At 52.5% G+C, this 18,602-nt stretch overlaps 2 protein-coding genes across 16 annotated transcripts in view; both read left to right on the forward strand.

The window, feature by feature from the left end:
• PACS2 (phosphofurin acidic cluster sorting protein 2) overlaps nt 1-6,391 on the forward strand; it is an 84,449-nt gene extending 78,058 nt beyond the window's left edge. For all 13 annotated transcript variants that reach the window (XM_049807834.1, XM_049807841.1, XM_049807835.1 and 10 more), the window contains one exon: nt 859-6,391. In XM_049807834.1, coding sequence (XP_049663791.1) covers nt 859-977 — 119 coding nt within the window. In that variant the 3' untranslated portion in view covers nt 978-6,391. The remainder of the gene's footprint in view (nt 1-858) is intronic.
• A 2,903-nt stretch (nt 6,392-9,294) lies between these two features.
• The window catches only part of MTA1 (metastasis associated 1), an 87,402-nt gene continuing 78,094 nt past the window's right edge, over nt 9,295-18,602 (forward strand). The window contains exon 1 of one of the 3 annotated variants that reach the window (XM_049807191.1): nt 9,295-9,448. In XM_049807191.1, coding sequence (XP_049663148.1) covers nt 9,439-9,448 — 10 coding nt within the window. In that variant the 5' untranslated portion in view covers nt 9,295-9,438. Of the gene's footprint in view, nt 9,449-10,566; nt 10,784-15,351; nt 15,377-18,602 lie in introns of those variants that run through there. The other 2 variants (XM_049807190.1, XM_049807192.1) reach the window with 2 other exon arrangements.

An 18,602-nucleotide genomic window follows, 5' to 3' on the forward strand; every position in this document is an offset into this window, starting at 1 on the left:
GTGTCCAGCATGAGGGAATGCATTAATAGGTCTGGGGTGTGGGAAAATCTTCCCTTACCTAGGAACTCCTCTGAATCAGTGTCCTGGATGAGGAGGACAAGGGCTGGGCCTGGCTCTGTTTCCCTCCTTGTCATTCTCTGTTTCACTTGCACATCTACTGCAAGTGATGGTGGAGAGAGGTGAGAATGTGGCTGCTCCTCTAGGCAGGACTCTAGCACAAAGGCATGCCACAGCAGGAGCCGTATATGCCTCTGCAGACAGACCTAAAGTGGCTGTCAGTGGAGCTGTGCATTCAGTATCAAAAATATCCCTATAGCCTATTCAGTTGATAATCCCCACCACCGTTAACAGCAGAGGGATCTGCTTAGGTCACCTCCTTAATCCTGGCCCAGTCTCTGTGAGACTGGTGAGCGTGAGGGGTGGTCACAGAATGTGCGTCACCTCTTTAGGAGACGCAGATCTCCTGGTTAAGAGTGCCAGTGAGGAAAGACTGATGTCCATCTCTGTAAGAGTGCATTTGCCCAAAAAAGAAAATGGAGTGTATTTAGGAAATTTGAGAAACCAGATCAGGTGACACTGAAATCAGCAGTCTGGGGAGCTCCAGTGTCAGTGAGCAATGCTGGAACAACAATCTGAGCTGTTGTCCCTAAAAGTGGTCTGCTCTTGAGCCTTTCTCCCCCATGTGTGCAGCTATTTACAGCAGTGGGGTGGCCAGGCAGAGCAGTGCATGCCCTGAGCACAGAACGTGGCCCGGTCTCCCTCAGCTGATTGCAGGGAAGTTTCTAGCAAAGCTATTTCAGGTTGGCCACTTCCACTCGGTATTTTCTAACTCTCCTCTCTTTTTACCCTCCCCTGCAGTCCTGATCGATGGGGTGGAGTGGAACGACGTCAAGTTCTTTCAGCTGGCAGCACAGTGGTCCTCCCATGTCAAGCACTTTCCCATCTGCATATTTGGACACTCCAAATCTAACTTCTAACCGTGCTCAGTGGAGGGACCTTCTGTCCATCCCAGGGACTGCACACCAGGAGCCAGGAATTGCGTGCCAACTCCGACTCGCGTCGCTCTGCCCTCTCCTGCAGAATTAATTACAGATGTGCTTGGATTACCTTTGAATTACTTTTTTCTATTAACTCTTAAGTTTACTACAAGGGAAGGAAACCCCTTTAAACAAAGGCAAAAAACCCCAGTCTTAAATATAGATGTGCTGACAACATGAAGTCATGGGGGAGTTGGCAGGAGCAGGCAACCTGCCCAAGAACACCTACCACTTACGAGCAGATAGCTGAATAACTGCACTGCTTATTAACCTGAGACCTCATTGGTGTGAATGGGCTGGGGGAGCCGTGGATCAGCTCAAACAGATTTTTGCGGAAGATCATGCGTGTTACGGTGCATTTGGCCCCCTCCCTCTGTATTTCTAGGAAAAAAACATGGCCAGTCTTTCTTCCTGCTGCCAAAGGATGAGAGATCAGCAAGTCTGGAGGGAGTTCAACTGTCCAGTTTCAAAAACAAACCACTTGCATAGCTAGGGAGGTCTGGAGAGGAGATCCCCTTTGGAGTGTGGAGTCTGCCATGGGGATGGGCAGGTGTTTGTGCTGAAGCAATGCCTGAGGAGGGTTAGGCAGCAACAGGAGTTAGGGAAACACTAGGTGTAAGGAAACTCCAGTGTCCCAGGTCTGTGACAACAACCAAACCGAGCCAGTCACAATGTCCCCGCAGCTGGCTGTGCTGCTGAGGGACGCCGCGTCAGTGGGGTCGCTGCTATTTACATACTCACACCAATTATTTACCTGTCAATAAAACCTCGTCCAGCCTCTAAAGGGAAAGGATTTTTTTTAACAGCTGCAGATTTTTTTTAATGCTTTCTAAAAAAAAAAAAAAAAAAAAAAAAAAAAGGGAAAAAAAATAAGTTGCCAAAAAAAACAAACCCAGGAAGATGAGCCGTTGTCTGTGAAGTGATACATCACTGTAGTGGCTGGACCAGGAGCCAGCCAGGCGCTCTGCATGTCCAGCTGCCTTCCCGTCCATCTGTCAGACTGCACACGTGAGGTAGCGTGGGCTGCTTTATCTGCTGCCTTTGTCCTGCCCTGACCTCACTGTGCTCCCCAGAGCCTGCTGCTGTCTCCCTCATGCACCTCTCCAGGATGGGTGCAGACTGCCTGGCTTCAGGGCCACTGCAGAATTGCATTTTCGCCATGCCATTGAACCACCCAGAACCTCTCCTCATAGGGACTGAGAGACTGTAACAAAAATGAAGCGTGCTGGGAGTAGGCAGTCTCCCACAGGCTGCTTTGTAGATGGACGTTGTCCTTACCTTCTGCTTTCTAAGTGTTCCTCCCCACAGGCATTTCTCTGTGGATTGCATCCCTTCCCCAGCAGGATATGCTTTTGCCCTGGCACAGCATTGCTTATGGGTTGAAGCTGTACTGAGGGTTTCAGTCCCAAGGTGCAGTGGAAGCTGTAGCTAGGACGTGAGAGAGGACGAAGCTAGCCAGGTTCTCTGTCCATCTCGGGTAGCAAGACATCCTGTGAGATGGAGGAGTGAGATTTTTGGGTGTCTTGCACTGTTGGCTTGGCTCTGGCTGCGCTTGTGTTCACTTCGTACACCTTGCTGCTGTCAGGGACACTTGGGGTGCCAGGACAAGGGGATGCTCTTACAAGGAGACAGCATGACAAGTTGCAGGTCTGGGTGGCTCTGGGTGCTGCAGATGTGGCCTTTTGCTCTCTAGGCTTCCCAAGGCATGCCTGGGAGGGACTGGGAGCAGGTGGCCGCTGGCATTTGGGGAGCAGAGTTTGCTTGCTCTGTGGAAGAACAGACATCTCTGAATTTCAGGGTAAGGGACTGAAGTTTTTGATGGGATGGGTCCTTTTGTGTCCCACCCTTGTGGACAGGCCAGGCTCTGTGAGCATTTCCAGAAGGCACTTTGAGGGCAGTGATGCTTTTGAACTTTTTGGTGGCTGGTTTTGGGGTTGTTTTTTGTTTGGTTTGGGTTGGTTTTTTTTTTCTGATCCCTTACCCTTGGGTTTTTAAAGGCTTTGGGAACCCGCTTTGCCCTGCTTAGCAGGTCCCGCTCTGTACAGGGACTTCCCAGGTTCTTTTGGGCAGGGCAGTGGTGGTGCCCTCAGTTAGGCCTTCTCCTGCTGATGGGGAGTGAGGGATTATTAGGTGAGAGTGTGGTCCCTGCTAGATCTAGTGCCTGTTGCAGCTCACAGCACGGGCTGCTTCACCAACTCCGATTTCATGAAACCCTTTCCCAGCAGAAGTACAACCTACTTGGCCAGGGACTGGGTATTCCCTTCAAACCACATGGGAGGAGGACATGGTCCCATGTCCAGTGGCACGCTGCTAGGCAGGACGTATTGTCTAGTTGCAATACTCTGTTTCTTCCTGCAGTCTGCTAGCTCTTGGCTGTGGCAGAAACTCGGCTGTAGTTTGAATGTTGTTGTGTCCATCCGTTCCTGCTTTTTCGGTTGACCTGAGCTGATGCTCTGGGACTGTATAGCGTTGCCTAGCAACAGTAGCGTGGGAGATAGTGTATAAGCACATCACTTCTTTTTCTTTATTGAGGCTGTTGCATCAAAAAAAAAAAAGCGCTTTTTAAAGGAAATTAGTCAGTGTGTGATTTCTTCCTCGAGTCTCACGCTGGTGTGACAAGAGTGATTGGGCTGGGTTCCAGCACCAGGAGCCGCGCGCAGCCTGGGCAGCTCTCAGTGCTGGAGCGTGTTATTGCTGCAGAGGTGGGGTGGACTGACCAACTGCAATAACTTTGTTTACTGGGGGGGTGAGGGGGGAACCATCACTGTGCTCCTCTTTGTATTTCAACCTACTGTAAAGAAACAAATGGTAGCTAGGACAGGATTTCCAGGGTCCTGCCTGTCAAATGTGTGTTGCCTTGCTCTACTCTGTGTGTGTGTGTGTGTGAGAGAGAGAGAAACTCTTCTGCTCATTGCATTTCATGTTGGTTTGTGTTTTGTTCTAACTTTATACATGCGAATTCACCAGGAAACTCTGTATGCCTGAGACCTGAGGGCTTGCATCTCTGCAGGGTTTCTCCCCTGTGGAAAGATGTCGTTGCTCTGAAATGCCCCTTCCATGCAAGGAAACATCCCAGCTTCTCAGCCTTGTCCTCCTGGAGCCCAGCAGTGACAGGCTGGGTCTGCTTGTGGGCAGCTGTGTGCCCAGGGGGTGGCTGTGGTGTTCCCAGCCTTGGAGACAAGGGCTGGCATGTGAGTTTGGTGGTGCTGCTCTGGTCAGGGTGTTGTGCCTCTGTTGTTTCTCTTGTATCATGTGGAGCCACGTTGTGCAGCTGTTTCTGTCCCTGACTGTAGGAGAAACAGGTTTCTGTCTCTAAGGAAAATGTGTGTCAAAGCATGCATGTGGCTCAGACCATTTTGGGAAGGGTCTTTGCACCTGGTGACATGAATGACATGATCTCGGATCTCCCAGCTCCCCAACAGTTTCCTGGGAGACCCTGCTGCGAGCAAGCCCTGCTGGTCGGAGGGATCCCTGCTGCAACGCCATGGAGAGCTGCCGGGGCAGCAATGGTCCTGTGCCAGCGGAGCTGTGCCAGCCTGGTGGAATTAGGTGGTTGCATGCAAGTCAGTGAGTGCCGAAGGATGGCTTAGAGCAGAGACAGCACTGCTCTCTGTTCGGCTCTTGAGAGTTTTGGTGAGGAAGGTGCAACTCGAATGAAGAAACACGGTGGCATTATCTTGCCCACCTGCATTAGACAGGGCTTGCTTTGGAGCTGTGTGGTCTGACAGCAAAGGCAGGGGCTAGAGCAGGCAGCATCTGAGCTGATCTCTGGCTGGGAGGTGCTTTGAAGGTGGTGTCCCCTGGTGTCCCTGTCCCTTTGTGTCCCAGAGCTCACCCTTGCTCCCCACAGAGCTTGTGATCTCCTGCTCCCCTGGCTGTGACTTCTCAAAGCAGCTGGTTTCTTTTCCAGCTGCTCTTAGGTGAAGGGCCCCTGCCTTGCTCAGAGGTGAGGTCTCAGGGACAGGCTTACTGCTGCTTTGGGCTGTGTGATGCTGACCTAGTTTAACAGTGCTGGCGAGCAGATGAAAGATGGAAGGTTTTTGTGGCGTCATGTTGCACCTTGAGTGCTTCCTGGTCCTCTGGGTTGAGTTTCCTGGAGACAAAGGCTGGACCTCAGCCCTGAGAGCATTCAATCAGGGCTGGTTTTCCTGCTGTGCTGGTGAATTTGTAGACATCTTGATGTTTTAGCTCAGCGTTGCAGTTTCCATCCAGTTCAACTGTTACTGGTTTCATCTCAGCAGTAACTGCAGAGTCCTCCTTAATTACATATGAGTTTGGGGAGAGTCACTGTCTCTTTGGCTGTGTTTTGCTGCTTTAATTAGTATGTGCTTATGGCTTCATCCTGCAGAGAGGGCAGGGGTAGGTGGCTGGGAGGAGGGTTTTGGGCCTGGAGGAGATGTGCCTGTTTGCTTTCCATCATCAAACTCAGCAGACTGCCCCGTGCTTAACCTGTGATTGCAGCAAAGGTCCCATCGTGTTTCTCACCAGAAGCGTGTGCTGGAGGGAGCACTGGAGAGCTGGGGTGGAGGGCACTGCACCTGGCACCTCCAAGTTTAAAAAGAAAATCCTGGTGAGAGGCAGCCGAGCTGGTGGCCGCCTGCTGCTGCTTGGTGTGCAGAGGGATTGGGAGGGCTGGGATTAGGGCAGTCCTACCATGCAGCGGTAAAGGGCTGGGGGCCCTGGAGCTTTCTTGAAGCTAGGTTGGATGCAGTGCCTCTGTTCTCTTTGTTTAGGGGGTCTCAATCTCAGCAGATAGCTGTGTGGTGGCATTTTAGTGTGATCCTCCCTCTGTGCTCCTCTGGCAGGGAGAAGGCCAGAAATGAGCCCTAGCATCTCCCAGAGGTTTCCTGGAGCCTCTTCAGTGGGGTTCTCGTGGGAGATGCTACTGGCAGGGCCAGCTGCTGCATGGTCACTCAGCTGCTTTGGGACAGACTGGGGGAGAAAGGGACATGCCAGCTTGGAAAGCAGCAGGTCACTGGTTTCCTTAAAGAAGAGCCACCGGTATGGGGCCACATCCAGTCAGCTGCTGCTTTGCACCTTGGCCGGAGGGTTGCCAGAGCATTGCCTGCCTGGTTGGGCACATGCCATGGCCACAGGGAAGTGCATTGCGAGCATGGGTACCAGCGCTGCATGCCACCAGCCTTGTCTGGACTGCAGCGTATGAGGGGACGTTACCACTCTGTAGATTCCTGAGTTGTCCATCTGTTTCATTGTTGTATTGTTTGGGTTCTAGTTTTGTTTTTTTAAGAAGACAGATTAAATGTAAATAGCCTTTTTTTGGAACAAACTGCAACGTGCTCGACCTCGTCAACTATTTTATGGTACTAATGCAACACTAATAAAACTGGACATGAAAGCACACACCCGTCCCTTGAGTCGTCTCTCAGCAGGGGCTGCTCTAGCATGACTGGGGCAGTTGTCTCCAGTAGGAGACAGCAGCGTGGCTTTCTGGCGCGGGGGGATCTCTTGCGTTATTTATCCAGCTGCCCGGCAGCAGTTCCAGGGCAGAGCTGGTGGATCGGCACGTCCTCCCCGGCACCAAGCCCTCCTGCAGTTTTTGCAGACCTGCTGCCCTCTGCCCTGCCCCTGATGGCTTCTCTCCCAGAGGGACCCGCTTGCCTCCTGCAGCTCTCCTGGATCTGACAGCCCCCTCTCTAGCACACAGTCCTCATCCCCTCGCAGCAAGAAGGGACCAGGCTGGTGCCCATTTCTGGTCTGGGGGCTGCGCTGGATGGACACAGTGATGTTAGGGTACCAAGGGGGGGGGGGGGTGTCTCAGTGGGGGAAGACTGAGGCTGTGGTAGCCTAAAGCTGTGTGTGCTCCTGGGAGAGCAGTGGGAGAGCGACCGGGATGTGTGGGGTGGCAAGCACGTGGGCTTCGTGCTGGGGAGTGGGAAGGTGGAGAGAAGGAAAGAGAAGAGCTAAGCAGCTGTTTTGAGGCAGAAAGGTGAAGAAGTTTTGGGAAATGGGCCCATGGCCCTGGTCCCCAGGATACAGCACGTTGGAGGCAGCAATGGGAATGCTGAGCCAGAGCAGCCTGCATCCCTGTGCTCCCCCTGGCTGAGGGTGGGGGCTGGAGGGGTGGCTGCTGATGGAGCAAGGAGCTGGGGTGAAGGGAGCTCCCTGCAGCAGGCCAGGCTGCTCTCGAAGCACGCAGGTCTCGATGGATGTCCCAGCTCTTCTTCATGGCCTGGCCAGGCTTGCAGGTGCATTATGGCCTCAGCTGTTTGCTGGAGGAGGGAGCGCAAGTCCCACCCAGGTAGCACTGAGTGGGCCTTGGATCCCTCAGGGCAGGTGGAAAGTATGTAGATCAGGAGGGGGCAAATTTGGGACTCCTGAGTGCAGAGACAGCACCAAAAGCCATGGAGAGGTCCTGGCTGCTGACAAGATAGGGACAGCACCATGGGGCTGCTAGGGGAGACAACTGGGTGAAGGCTGTGTTTTGGCTATGTATTTTTTGCACAGGTTCAGCTGTAAACCTGCCCAGATGGCCCAGCTGTGTGGAGAAGGCTCAGCCTGAGCTTTGCCTTCTAGAGCCCACGGAGGAGCTCGTCTCAGCATGGGAAGGAGGGTGCAAGCAGAGGGAACGAGGGTGGTAGGAAAGCTCAGGTACAGGCAGGGGGAGCAGAGGACCAGCCCCACATCAACCAGGGAGCATGCGTGAGTTTTCCATGACTAGCCAAAAGCCCTGGTGGGGCCATGGACACGCTTCCCTGTCTTTTGGAAGGGAGGAGAAGAAATTGGAGCTGGGTGGAGCAAGGATGGTTCGGGGCTGGGGTGTGCCAGGTCACATGCAATGGGCCTAGAGAGCGTCCCTCACCCACGTGTGCTGGGACAAACCGATTTCTGCCAGGCAACCTCAGACTGGGCTCTCAAAGCGTTGGCGTCTTCCTTTTGCAGGTCTTGGCCTTTCTCAGCAGAGGTGCACCCTCACTGCCACGTGAGAGGTGTCAAATGCAAGCAATGCCCTGTTGGGATGCACCAGAAGCTTTCTGGAAGGACTGGGTTTGCCACGGTGGGAGTCAGTGGTATCTGTGGGAGTGAGGTTTGGTGGTGGGAGATGGAGGGCTGCAAGGGCCTGCTCCTTCCCAGGCTATGGCCGCCGGCGCCAGCTCCCCTCCCTCCCATTGCACAACACCCCAGTGGTGACCACAGCTATTGCTTAACCTGGAAAAGGAACAGCAGGGAAGTTCCGACATGTTTTTGTTGCTTTCATTTAAAACACAGTTTAGCATCTGGAAAGAGCACTCCATGCCACGTGACCGTCTGCTGCTTCGTGTGCAACTACCGAGTGCCCCATGATGTGATTTGTAAATATTTATTCTGGATAATTTTTCTGTATCCTACTGAATCATTTTCCGCTCTGCAGATCGGTTGCAGGAGCAGCCTGGGGAGAGCCAGCCCTCGTGTCCCGCAGTGTCCCCGATGGCTGTGCCGGCACGTGCTCCCCCGGCCAGCTCGGAAAGGAGGAAATACCACAGTTGTGCTCCCCAGCGCACTGAACATTTTTGGCTGACTGATTTTTACCCCCAGAAGTGCCTTCCTCGCTCAGCTGTGCTCCTTGCACACATCAGAAACATGAAAGTGGAGTCCTGTGCCCTACTGGGATCGGAGGACTGTCAGAGATTTGGGTTTTTGTTTTTTTCTTCTGACATGCAAAGTGAATTTTAACAAAAGCCCTGTTCTTTTTCAAATAGATGCATTTTGGCAGATGTCAAGGTTTTGGGCGGTCTTGTGTAGCTGTTTCAGGTCTTTATGAGAATCAGGGTTGAGAGCTCAGGCAGTGGCTGTGCCCAGCCCTGGTTAAAGGGGTTTTGTGCCGTTAACCCCTTGCTCCAGCAGAGACTTTCATGACATATATTTTGGCCATCATGACCTGTCTGAATGTGAGGAGGAGCCCTGGGCTGACACCTGGCTCAGGCTACACCGGGTGATTCTCCAGCTCTGTGCTGGAGCTGAGGAGTGAGCGTAGTCGTCCTGCTGTGCCGAAGGGGCCAGCAGTGCCCTGGGTCCCCCTGTACTGACCCTCCGAGATGTAGGTCTTTGTTGGGGTTCACCATCCAGCCTTGGCCACACGCATGGAGAAGTCCTCGAGGGGGTGGCCCGTCACCCGATCTGCTCTACTTTGTCAGCGCTTGCTGGGGCCCTGCTGTGAAAGTGTTATGTACCAAAGAACGATGATTTCTTGGGGTGTTTTTTTGGCGTCAGCCTGCCACTTCCTGGAGGAGAGGAAATGGCAGTAGCAATGTGCAAGTTTTGCAGCACGATCTGGAGCCGGCAACTGTTCAACAACCGCGTAACCACTGCAGGGCTGCTCAGAAGATGCCCGGAGAGGAGCCGCGCGTGGGTGAAGAAGGCATATACCTGCTCGGTGTAGCCCCTGGTACGCTCAGGACCGGTGATGCCCCCAGGTCAGCTAGCAAGGGAAAACTAAAGCTGTTGTCTATGTTTCATCTCTCAGGCTGACACCAGCGGAGCGGGGAGAAAGCCCCAGCATGGCAGCGGGTGACACAAGCGCGGAGGGGACAGGCCAGCCAGCCCCTCACCACCATGGGGATCCGAGAGAGACTGTGTACGAGGGGTGGGAGGGTGTGAGCAGGAGGTGCGCGTAGGGCACGGGACTCCCGTGTGCGTGTGTAGGGCTGGAGGGGTGTACGCAGGGAGCAGGCAGCATACAGCTGTAGGTACAGGCGTGAGGGGGCGTCTCGCGTGGCATGAGCTGGCCACGGGTGTGTGCGAGGAGGGTTGTGTCCCTGCGGCGGCCTGTTGTTCCTGCCCAGGGTGGGGACGGCCCGTGAGGAAGACGGGGTGTGCGAGGGCAGGCAGCGGGAGGGCTGTCCGCAAGTACAGGCGGTGTCTGTGTGTGGATGCAGGCGCCGTGTGCGTGCGAAGGGCTGTGAGAACAGGGAGATGGGCGTGAGAAGGGCTGTGTGCGAGTACAGGGGCGTGCGTGGAGCGCCGCGAGTACACCCGGGGTGTGTATGTGCGAGGAGGGCTGTGAGTACAGGCAGATGCGTGCGAGTACAGGCGGAGTGTGCGCGTAGGGCTGTGCGTACAGGTGGGGTGCGAGGAGGAAGGCTGCGTGCAAGTGCAGGCAGATGTACGTGTGAGGAGAGCTGTGCGTACAGGCAGATGTGCCTGAGCGCAGGTGGTGGTTGAGCGTGTGTGTGCGTCGGGCTGTACATAAGGACAGGCCCTGTGTGTGTGTGTGTGTAAGGAGGGCTGAGCCTGCGTGGCGACGGGCGAGCTGTGCGAGGAAGGCTGTGTGAGGACAGGCGGGGCGGTGTGTGCGTGTGTCTGTCTGTGTCTGTGTGTGTGTGTGTGTGTGTGTGTGTGTGTGAGGAGAGGCGCTGCCCGCCGGCAGGCCCGCTCCCCTTCCTCCCTCCCTCCCCTCCCGCCGGGCGCAGGCCGCGGAGCGCCGCCCTCACACGCTGCGGGCTGGGCGGCGGGGCCGGCTCCTTCCCCCTCCCTCCCGCCGCCGCCGCCGCCGCCGGGCCCCTCTCCGCCCGGGCCCGCCGCCCCCGGCCCGCCGCCGCCCCGCCCTCCGCCTGCCTTTCTCCCTCCCTCCCTGTCGGCCGGGCGGCAGCCGGCGCGGCCCCTTTAATTCCCCCGCTCCCCTCCCCCGCCCGGCCGCTCCAGCCTCCATTTTCCAGCGGATCCGGCACCTGGAGGCGGCGGCGGGAGCGGCCCGCGCCCCGCACCCGGCCCCGTCCCGGGCATGGCCGCCAACATGTACCGGGTCGGAGGTAAGCGCCCCCTCGAGGGGAGGGGGGGGGCCCGGCCCCGCCGCGGCCCTGGCCCGGCCCGGCCCGGCCCGGCCCGGCCCCGCCGCGCCTCCCTCCCTTCGCTCCCTCCCGCGTGCGAGCGGCGCCTCGGGGGCCCGGCGGGCCGCGGCGGCGGGGCAGGCCCGGGGCGGGGCGGCGGCCCAGCGGGGCGGCGGGAGGCCGCCGGGGGGGGCCGGGGTTCGGACAGCGCCGGGGGCGCGATGGGGGCCGGGGCGGCGGTGGGGGGTGGTGGGGCCGGGGCGGGGGGGCCGGGCGGGCGGCGGGTGAGGCGTGCGGGGCAGGGGCCCGGTGAGCCGGGGGCGGTGAGGGGAGGCCTGGTGTCGGGTTAAACGGGGTGAAGGGCTGCCGCGGGGGAGCCTTTATGCGGGCTAGTGGGGCGAGACGGGGGTGGTCTGCGTGGGGGTTACCTGAACCGGGGATGTGGGGTGGAGGTGGGGGGTCAAGGGGGGGGGGGGGGGAGAACAGTCTCACGGGGCCGTGTGGGGGTCGAGGGTGCAGGGAGATGGGGCTGGGGGGTGCTCGGGGGGGGGGGGGGCAGGGGTAGGGTGAGGTGGGTTAGTAGGGCTGGGGCAGCGCCAGGAAGGCGAGAATGGAGAGGCCGTGGGGACGAAGCAGCATCGGGACGGGCCCCGGGATGGGGCCTGGGGTGGAGTGGCTGCTTAGGTGGGGGTCATGCGAGGTTGTAGGGGTGGGGACCGAGAAGGAGTCGCTGAGATAAGGAGCACAAAGATGGGCAGAGGCTGCTGGTGGAGCGGGGGACTGGCGCGAGGCACGTCCTGCAGATCTTGGCCTCCCTTTCCACTCTTGCTGTTTCCTTGTATGCTTTGCCATTAGTCTTCTATTCAGGGTTGCGCTCCTGTCTGATTGTCCTTTGTTTTGACTCGCATGAAGAGAAAGGAGAGGCAACAGGGTTTGGGACTGCGTTTTATGGAATATAAAGTGAGGGTGGTCTGGCATGAATTCGTGCTCGGCCATTTTCCTTTATAAAAGCTGTTCTGTGGAGCTTCCTTCTCCCCAGGACTATAGGATGTGTGGGAAGATGTTTTTGGGGGGTTCCCTCCTTTTCACAATGCCCCTTTTCTTGCAGAGTTCTGTAAAACCGGAGTAAAGTAAACAAGGGAAAAAATATAGCAAAGGTGGCCAAGCCATCCTGTCTGGCTGCTCTCCATCAACAACTACTTTCTGTTCTTTCCGCTTTTCTGGCCTACCCTTACTTTGTGCGCTGAAAAATGTCACTTCTTTTGTCACGTTTGTACTTTTTTAAAATTCTGGTTGCACTTGGTTTCATGGAGGGATAAAGGTGTGCCTCTTGGCTGCCCCAGCTTTGTTTCTTGCGTTGCTACGAGCTGATGGTGTGCGTGTAGCGTTATGTTGGCTTGGAGATGTTGAAAGTAGAAAGATGAAGGGCAAGATGAGTTGTGGAAATTTACAGCTCGGTTCCTGGTGTGTCTTGTAAAGGGAATTGTTTCCTGGAAATTATTGTTTGGCATTTAATGTCACAGGCACCAGTCTTGTGTGGAATGTCATCTCTAGTGTTTTGTACGGCAAAATCTCTACTGTGTACCCCATGGGTGGTGGGAAGGGACCTCTGGAGATCTCTAGGCTGACCTCCTGCTAGAAGCTATCCTGTTAGAGCAGGGTGCTCTGGGCTGTGTCCAGCCCAGTTCTGAGTATCTCTGAGGATGGCTATGCCACCCTTACTTTGGGCCCTGTCCAGTGTTTGACCATACTCATGACAAGTATTTGTTTCTGTGTGCCTGGTTGGATTTTCTCATGTTCCAGGTGGTGTCCCTTGTCCCTCATCCTATCCCTGTGCATCTCTGAGAAGAGCCTGGCCCTGTCTGCTCTACACCTCACACTCAGTACTTGTAGGCAGCAGTAAGGTTTTCCCTGGGCCTTCTCCTTCCCGGGCTGATCTAACTCCTCTCTCTTTGCCTTCCTTTGTACATCCCATGCTCCAGCACTGACTGCTTCAGTGGCCTCTGGTGGACTCCTTCCTGTATGTCACCACCCTTGTGCTGCGGAGCCTAAATTGGACCCAGCTCTCCAGATGGTCTTATGAATGCAGGATCCATCTCCTTGCCCTGCTGGCTGCACTCCTAATAACATGGCAATGCAAGGGTACGCTGCTGGCTCCTGGGCAATTTGTTATTTTACCAGGTGCCTTCCTACAGAGGTGCTTTGCTGACAGCCTGTACTACTGCAGGGAGTTATCCCACCCCAGATGGGGGGCTTTGCTCTAGCCGTAGTTGAACTTCCAGAGGTTTTTGTCAACCCATTTTCCAGTGTGTTGAAGTCTCTCTGAAGAGCAGGCCTGCCTTCCAGCATGTAGTATGCTTTTCCCAAGTCCCCAAACTTTTAGAGAGTGTTCACTAGTCCCTGTCCAGGTCATTAAAAGACTTAGAAGTAGGGCTGTCTCCAATGTTGATCCTCAAGGGATGCCATTAGTAGCCAGCAGCCAGGTGAAGTTTGTAACTGCTGGTCACAATCCTTTGAGCCTGGCGTGCCAGACGGTTTTCCTCCCACTTTCACTGTCCAGTTATCCAGACCACACATCAGCACTTTGGTTTGCAGGATGCTGTGGGAGACTTAGCGTGGCCTTTGACATGAAGTCAAGGTGTCCAACATCCTCTGCTCTCCCCTCAGCCATGGAGCCAGTCTTTTTGTCCAGAAGGAGAGTCAGGTTAGTCAGACATGATTTGCCTTTGGTATATCCATTTTGGCTGGTCTCTGTCACCTTCTTGTCCTTCCCGTACTTGGAAATGGTGTCCAGCATTTGCTCCTTAACCTTTCTGGGCAGAGGGCAAGGCAGCTGGCTGATAGCCAGGGTTACAGTGCTCCATGATTGTACATATGGATGAGGTCTTGATTTGACATATTACCAAGATCAACATATGGATGGATGCAGCTGTTTCTGTATGAGTGCTCTGTTCAGCCTGAGCTGGAGGAGTTTGTGTTATTGAATTGTTTCTGACCTCTGGTGCTGGTATCTCCCACTAATGGTTTTGTGCACTGAAGTTGTGTGTGAACTCCAGGGCAGGATTAAATCCTGAATGGGATTTGTGCATAGTCATTTCATACACTTCCCACTAGAAGACAAACATTCAGCAGATAATCTGTTATTATTCTTGTGGCTACTGAAATGTGTCGTATGAACTCCAGATCTAACAGCTGCCAAAAGCAGCTTGTTCGCTATAGATCAATAATGCTCCTAGAAGCATACGTTGACTCAGAAAGGATGGTCGTCGAGTTTGGCCTAATCACGAAACACTGTGAAATTTTGTTTTCAGAAACCAGTAAGCAGATTGCACCTCTCTGATAAAGACTGTTTTTAAATGCGGAGTTGAGAGTTGAGAGCTGTTCCAGAGGACATGAGGTGTCTTGCTGTCTTCTAATGTTGATGTGTAGTAGTTCCTGGAGAGAGAAGCTGAGGAGCCTGCACTATGGCGGCCAAAGGTGGCACGCAAGTCATCTTCTCAGTGTTTTGTAACAGAGTGAGCATGCTGGGGGGGTTAGGAGCTGCCACTTGAATGGTTGGTTGTAAGACACTGTGGGTAAGTTGACTGGTGGCATTGAGTTGTTCAGAGAAAGTAACTGTTTCTCTTGGTTCCTGCCAAGTTTCTACTGGTACATTTCTGATGGGGATGGGGTTGGTTTCCAATATAAATGGGACTCCCATAAGCTAGCACAGTTCACAGGGAACATGAAACTTTTTAAAAGTGTAGAGAAGATGCCAGGGTATCAAATTCCAAAATGAAATATGGGATCTTACTTATTGTCCAGAAGGAAATTCTGGAATCGCCTGTCTCCAGTGTAGCAAAAGTGAAGATTTTCTTAACAGCTGCCGTACAGCCATGAAATAAATGGCAGCATGATGAGAGTGGGCTGTTTTTGCTTGGAAGGAGTCATGGTGGGCTGGCCTGCCGCTTCATGGAGCGGACTGGCAGTCTGCACGATCACAGACTGTATGGGAATGTTGGATAAACACCAGATCTGAGAAGCTTGGGATCTCTGAGCTGGAATTTGGGGCCTCTGATGAAAAAAATGCATGTGGGAGAGAGATGTTCATTGTTCTAGCTAGTGCCAGGCTCCGCTTTCAGGAGAGTGCTGTGTCAGCTGCCTGGAAGAGAACAGGTCATCTTGGTATCAAGAGACTTTCCAAAAGCTATTCTGTCTCCATCTTCTCTGGGAGAGTTTAACTGTAGTATGACAAGTATTTCTTCAATGGTGGTAACTGACTTGAGCCCCACTGCAGGTTTATGCCCCTATGGCATTCCCCTGATGCAGTGAAACAATGATTTTTGCATTTCCATCTTGCATCGATTTGAGGAACTTAAATTTTTCCACCTTCCCTCCCCCTCACCCTTTGTTTTTTCCTAGATTATTTTTAATCTGCATCAGCTACCCGATCTGGTTCTGTGGGACTGTGTGAACAGCTGAATGGGCTCAGTGGGAGGGCTGGGAACAAGGGGATGGGGAAAGAAAGGAGAGGAAGGATGAAGAACTACTGAAGCCAACACTTTTGCTGAGACAAATGTCAGTTTATGCTTTTAGGTAAAAAGCATTTTTATATGTTCTTGACTTATAAGAGTTACACTCTTGTTTGGAGAGTACTATGCTGCAAAATTATTACCGCTTTTGAGTCTGTGGTACGTTTAAGGTGTGTTTAAATGGCATTGGAAGGTATGATCGCAGGTCAGTGAAGCACATATGTGCTAGCCGTATCTGACACGATTAAAGTAAGTGCAGTTATGACCCTGCAGCGGCTGGCATGGGTGCCTAAGATTTCCAGCAGCTTTATACCAGAGTGCTGGAGACTGAAGCTCCACAACTTACTTGGCGGTGTTATTCTCGCTCACTAGATTAGACTTGGTATTGGTGTGCCTGTCTGTGCTGCAGTCATACTTCTCATTTCAGCGTAGCCGTCCCCAAAGTTTTTAAGAATGGCAGTATGACATCATCTCTCTGTTATTACAGGGTGTTATTAATGTGTGGCTGGGGACCATGGTTTGACCTGCCCCCCATCCCGTTACATACCCTGGTTTGGCATCCAGACTCTTCTGGCAGCATATGACTCTTGACATCCATACTGCTGCCAGAGACCTGTGAGCAGATGGGTGCCTTGGTCCTCTTGACATCACAGTGATGTCAATAATAATTTTCTGTGCTTTTCCTGGTAAAGAACCGAGGTACAGAGTTATTAAGAAAGCTTGTATAGGAGCATGTTGTTGAGTCCAGATCTGGAGCAAGTAATTCAGATAATTTAAGTACAGGGGCGTGTGTAAACTCTCTCCTGTCCGCTTGCTTTGTTATCAGTGTGCATGTATTTTGGATTGCAGGAGGGGTTACTGTCGGTTATTTTTGGTTTGGTTGTGTTTGTTGGGTTTTTGGTTTGGGTTTTGTTTTTTTTCTTTATTAACTTTCAGCTGAAGTGGAGTATTTGAAGGTAACCTGAGCCGAGAGTGGGTTTAGTGGAGAGAGGCATTAAATAACCAGTAAAGATAATAAAAATGAGAGTTTATTCTTGCAACTTACTAATAGGTTTCTGTGGTCATTGGCCCTAATAAATATAGGACGTCTTCTAGCTTATCACCTTTCAGCAACAGCCAGGCAGTGGGTTTCTTCATCCTGTCATTGTTTCTACTTACAGTTTATCTTCTTGTGTTTTACAGTCTTCCTTTCCTTCCCTTCTCCGTCTTCCCCATATCGGACTGCTTCAGCATTCATTAGTCTTTAATTGGGAAACGTTGCATGGTGGGGAGCATGTTGTCAGCCAGCTTAGGTGTGTTTGGGGGCTGTCAGTACATGCTCGATGGATTTGTGATAGCTGTACAGCTGTTTGCAGCTGGCAAAACGGAGCGAAAGCACTAAGCTCGCTTCTTGCCAAAGAGGGGGAAATCTGGCTCCCCCCCCCGCCCTCGTCCCCAGCGGGCTGGTGCACACCTACTGCTTCTCGTTTTTCTTGGCCACCTCTTTGGCCAGATTGGTGTTGCCGGCCCATTAGAAAGTCAGCACAGCGACGGAGACAGTTTTCTGCTGGGTTAGTGACTTTAAGGAGTTCCTGGGCTGGTGCGTGGGAGGCTGTGCCAGGGCAGCTGGGTGGGCTGGGGTGGGGGGATGCCGCCTGCCTGCAGTGGGGGCTGGCGGTGGTTTGGTGGGCAGCCGAGCCACACGCACCTCGGCAGTGCCTGCGCGCTCTTTTACTCCCTGGTGGCCCTCGGAGCCCGTCGGTCTTGTTGGTGTGTTTTGCCTTTCAGTGGTGGTGAATAAAAGACACTCGATAAGAAATTGTGGAAAAGGGATTTTTAAACTCTTTAAGCATCCCCTTTTATTTAACTAGTTGGATTTGGGGTGAATGTTAAGAGATTTTCCTTTCACTTGCATCTAGTTGTTTTTCAAGCGACTTTTGATGTTTCAACATCTTAACCTTAAATAAATAAAGAGTACTTGATCTGTCCCCAGTAGGATGAGAAGAGAGTAAGATGGTTGCTGCTATTGTTTTTACTTCGATTTATAGACTACTCCTGAGCAGTTTGGGGTCACTTGAAAGCATGGGTATGAGCTGTTGGAGGTTACCTCCTCCTAGTTCTGCACATCTTCTGGCAACAAGTAAACTGTTAAGGCAGCATTTCTGCACCAAAAACAAGCTTTTACACTGTATCTCACTGCTTTGTAAGATCATAGTTTTTTAAATCCCCAGATAGGTAACTGACCAAGCCCTTCAGCTGCTTTGCCTGACTTTCCCATGAGGTTTAGATAACTGGAACTGTCAGGAAAGATGCTCTTGTAAGATATTACGGTTCTAGGTCTTCAGTGTCTCGGATCTCACTGCCATAGATGTAATATACAAAGAGGCCCTGCTTCAAAGTGTTGTTTAAAGTCTGTTATGATTCCTCCTCTCCTTTTTACTTGTAAAACCAAATTTGGTCTGTTGGACTGTCTGTTGTTAACAAGAACTAATGAGTTTCTCCTGTAATTATTTAATGCATAAGAAAGCATTTCAGTAGGGAAAGACATTGAGGATTTTTTCATGTTAAAAAAGACACAACCTTCTTTTAAAAGGAACTTTGTGATGCCCCAAGGGCCAATTCAAAGAGGGTTGAACCCTGGTGCTTAGATGAATAATTTAATTTATTCTCCATTGTAGATGACAAGTTTCTTATATCCCTTGACATGGGATACAGCTGGAAGTTAATACATTGCGAGGTCCTCAGAGTTGGTGCTGGATATTAAAACATAACAAAATTTAAGCTTCAAGTGTATCAGCAACCTTTTTATGTTCATGTACTTCATAAATTTCCTTTAAATATACAGTAAAGCCGAAGATGAATTTAAGGAAGAAGGTGTTCTTTTTGGAAGCTTCAGGAAATGCCTAGTCTTCTCCCCCGTGCTGCTCCTGCACTTCTTGCACACCAGTCTTTTTTTGAAGATTCTTAGTGTACTAAACACTATTTGATGCCTCAAAAGGCAGGGAAACAATTCTTATCTCAGCCTGTAAGGACAATAGCCTGCGTACTTTGGATTTACTTGTTTGCTTCACAAAAAAAGCTTGAAATTTCGGCCTGACCTTGGTGAAAAACATTTGTATTTACTTATAAGCTCTGAAGGTTGGATGAGACCTAGGCCTGACTGAACAGAGGAGTCCCCTCAAGCAAACCTCCTGATCTCTATCTTGGGTGATCAGTTTACTGCCAGTGTGGGGACTTGTCCTCTATGTACATCTCCATTGCCCGTGGGATGTGAGCGTGAGTAGTGCATCTTGTGAGAAACATGAAGACTT

The sequence above is a fragment of the Accipiter gentilis genome, chromosome 8 (genome assembly GCF_929443795.1).
Source record: "Accipiter gentilis chromosome 8, bAccGen1.1, whole genome shotgun sequence".
NCBI classification, from domain to species: Eukaryota; Metazoa; Chordata; class Aves; order Accipitriformes; family Accipitridae; genus Astur; species Astur gentilis.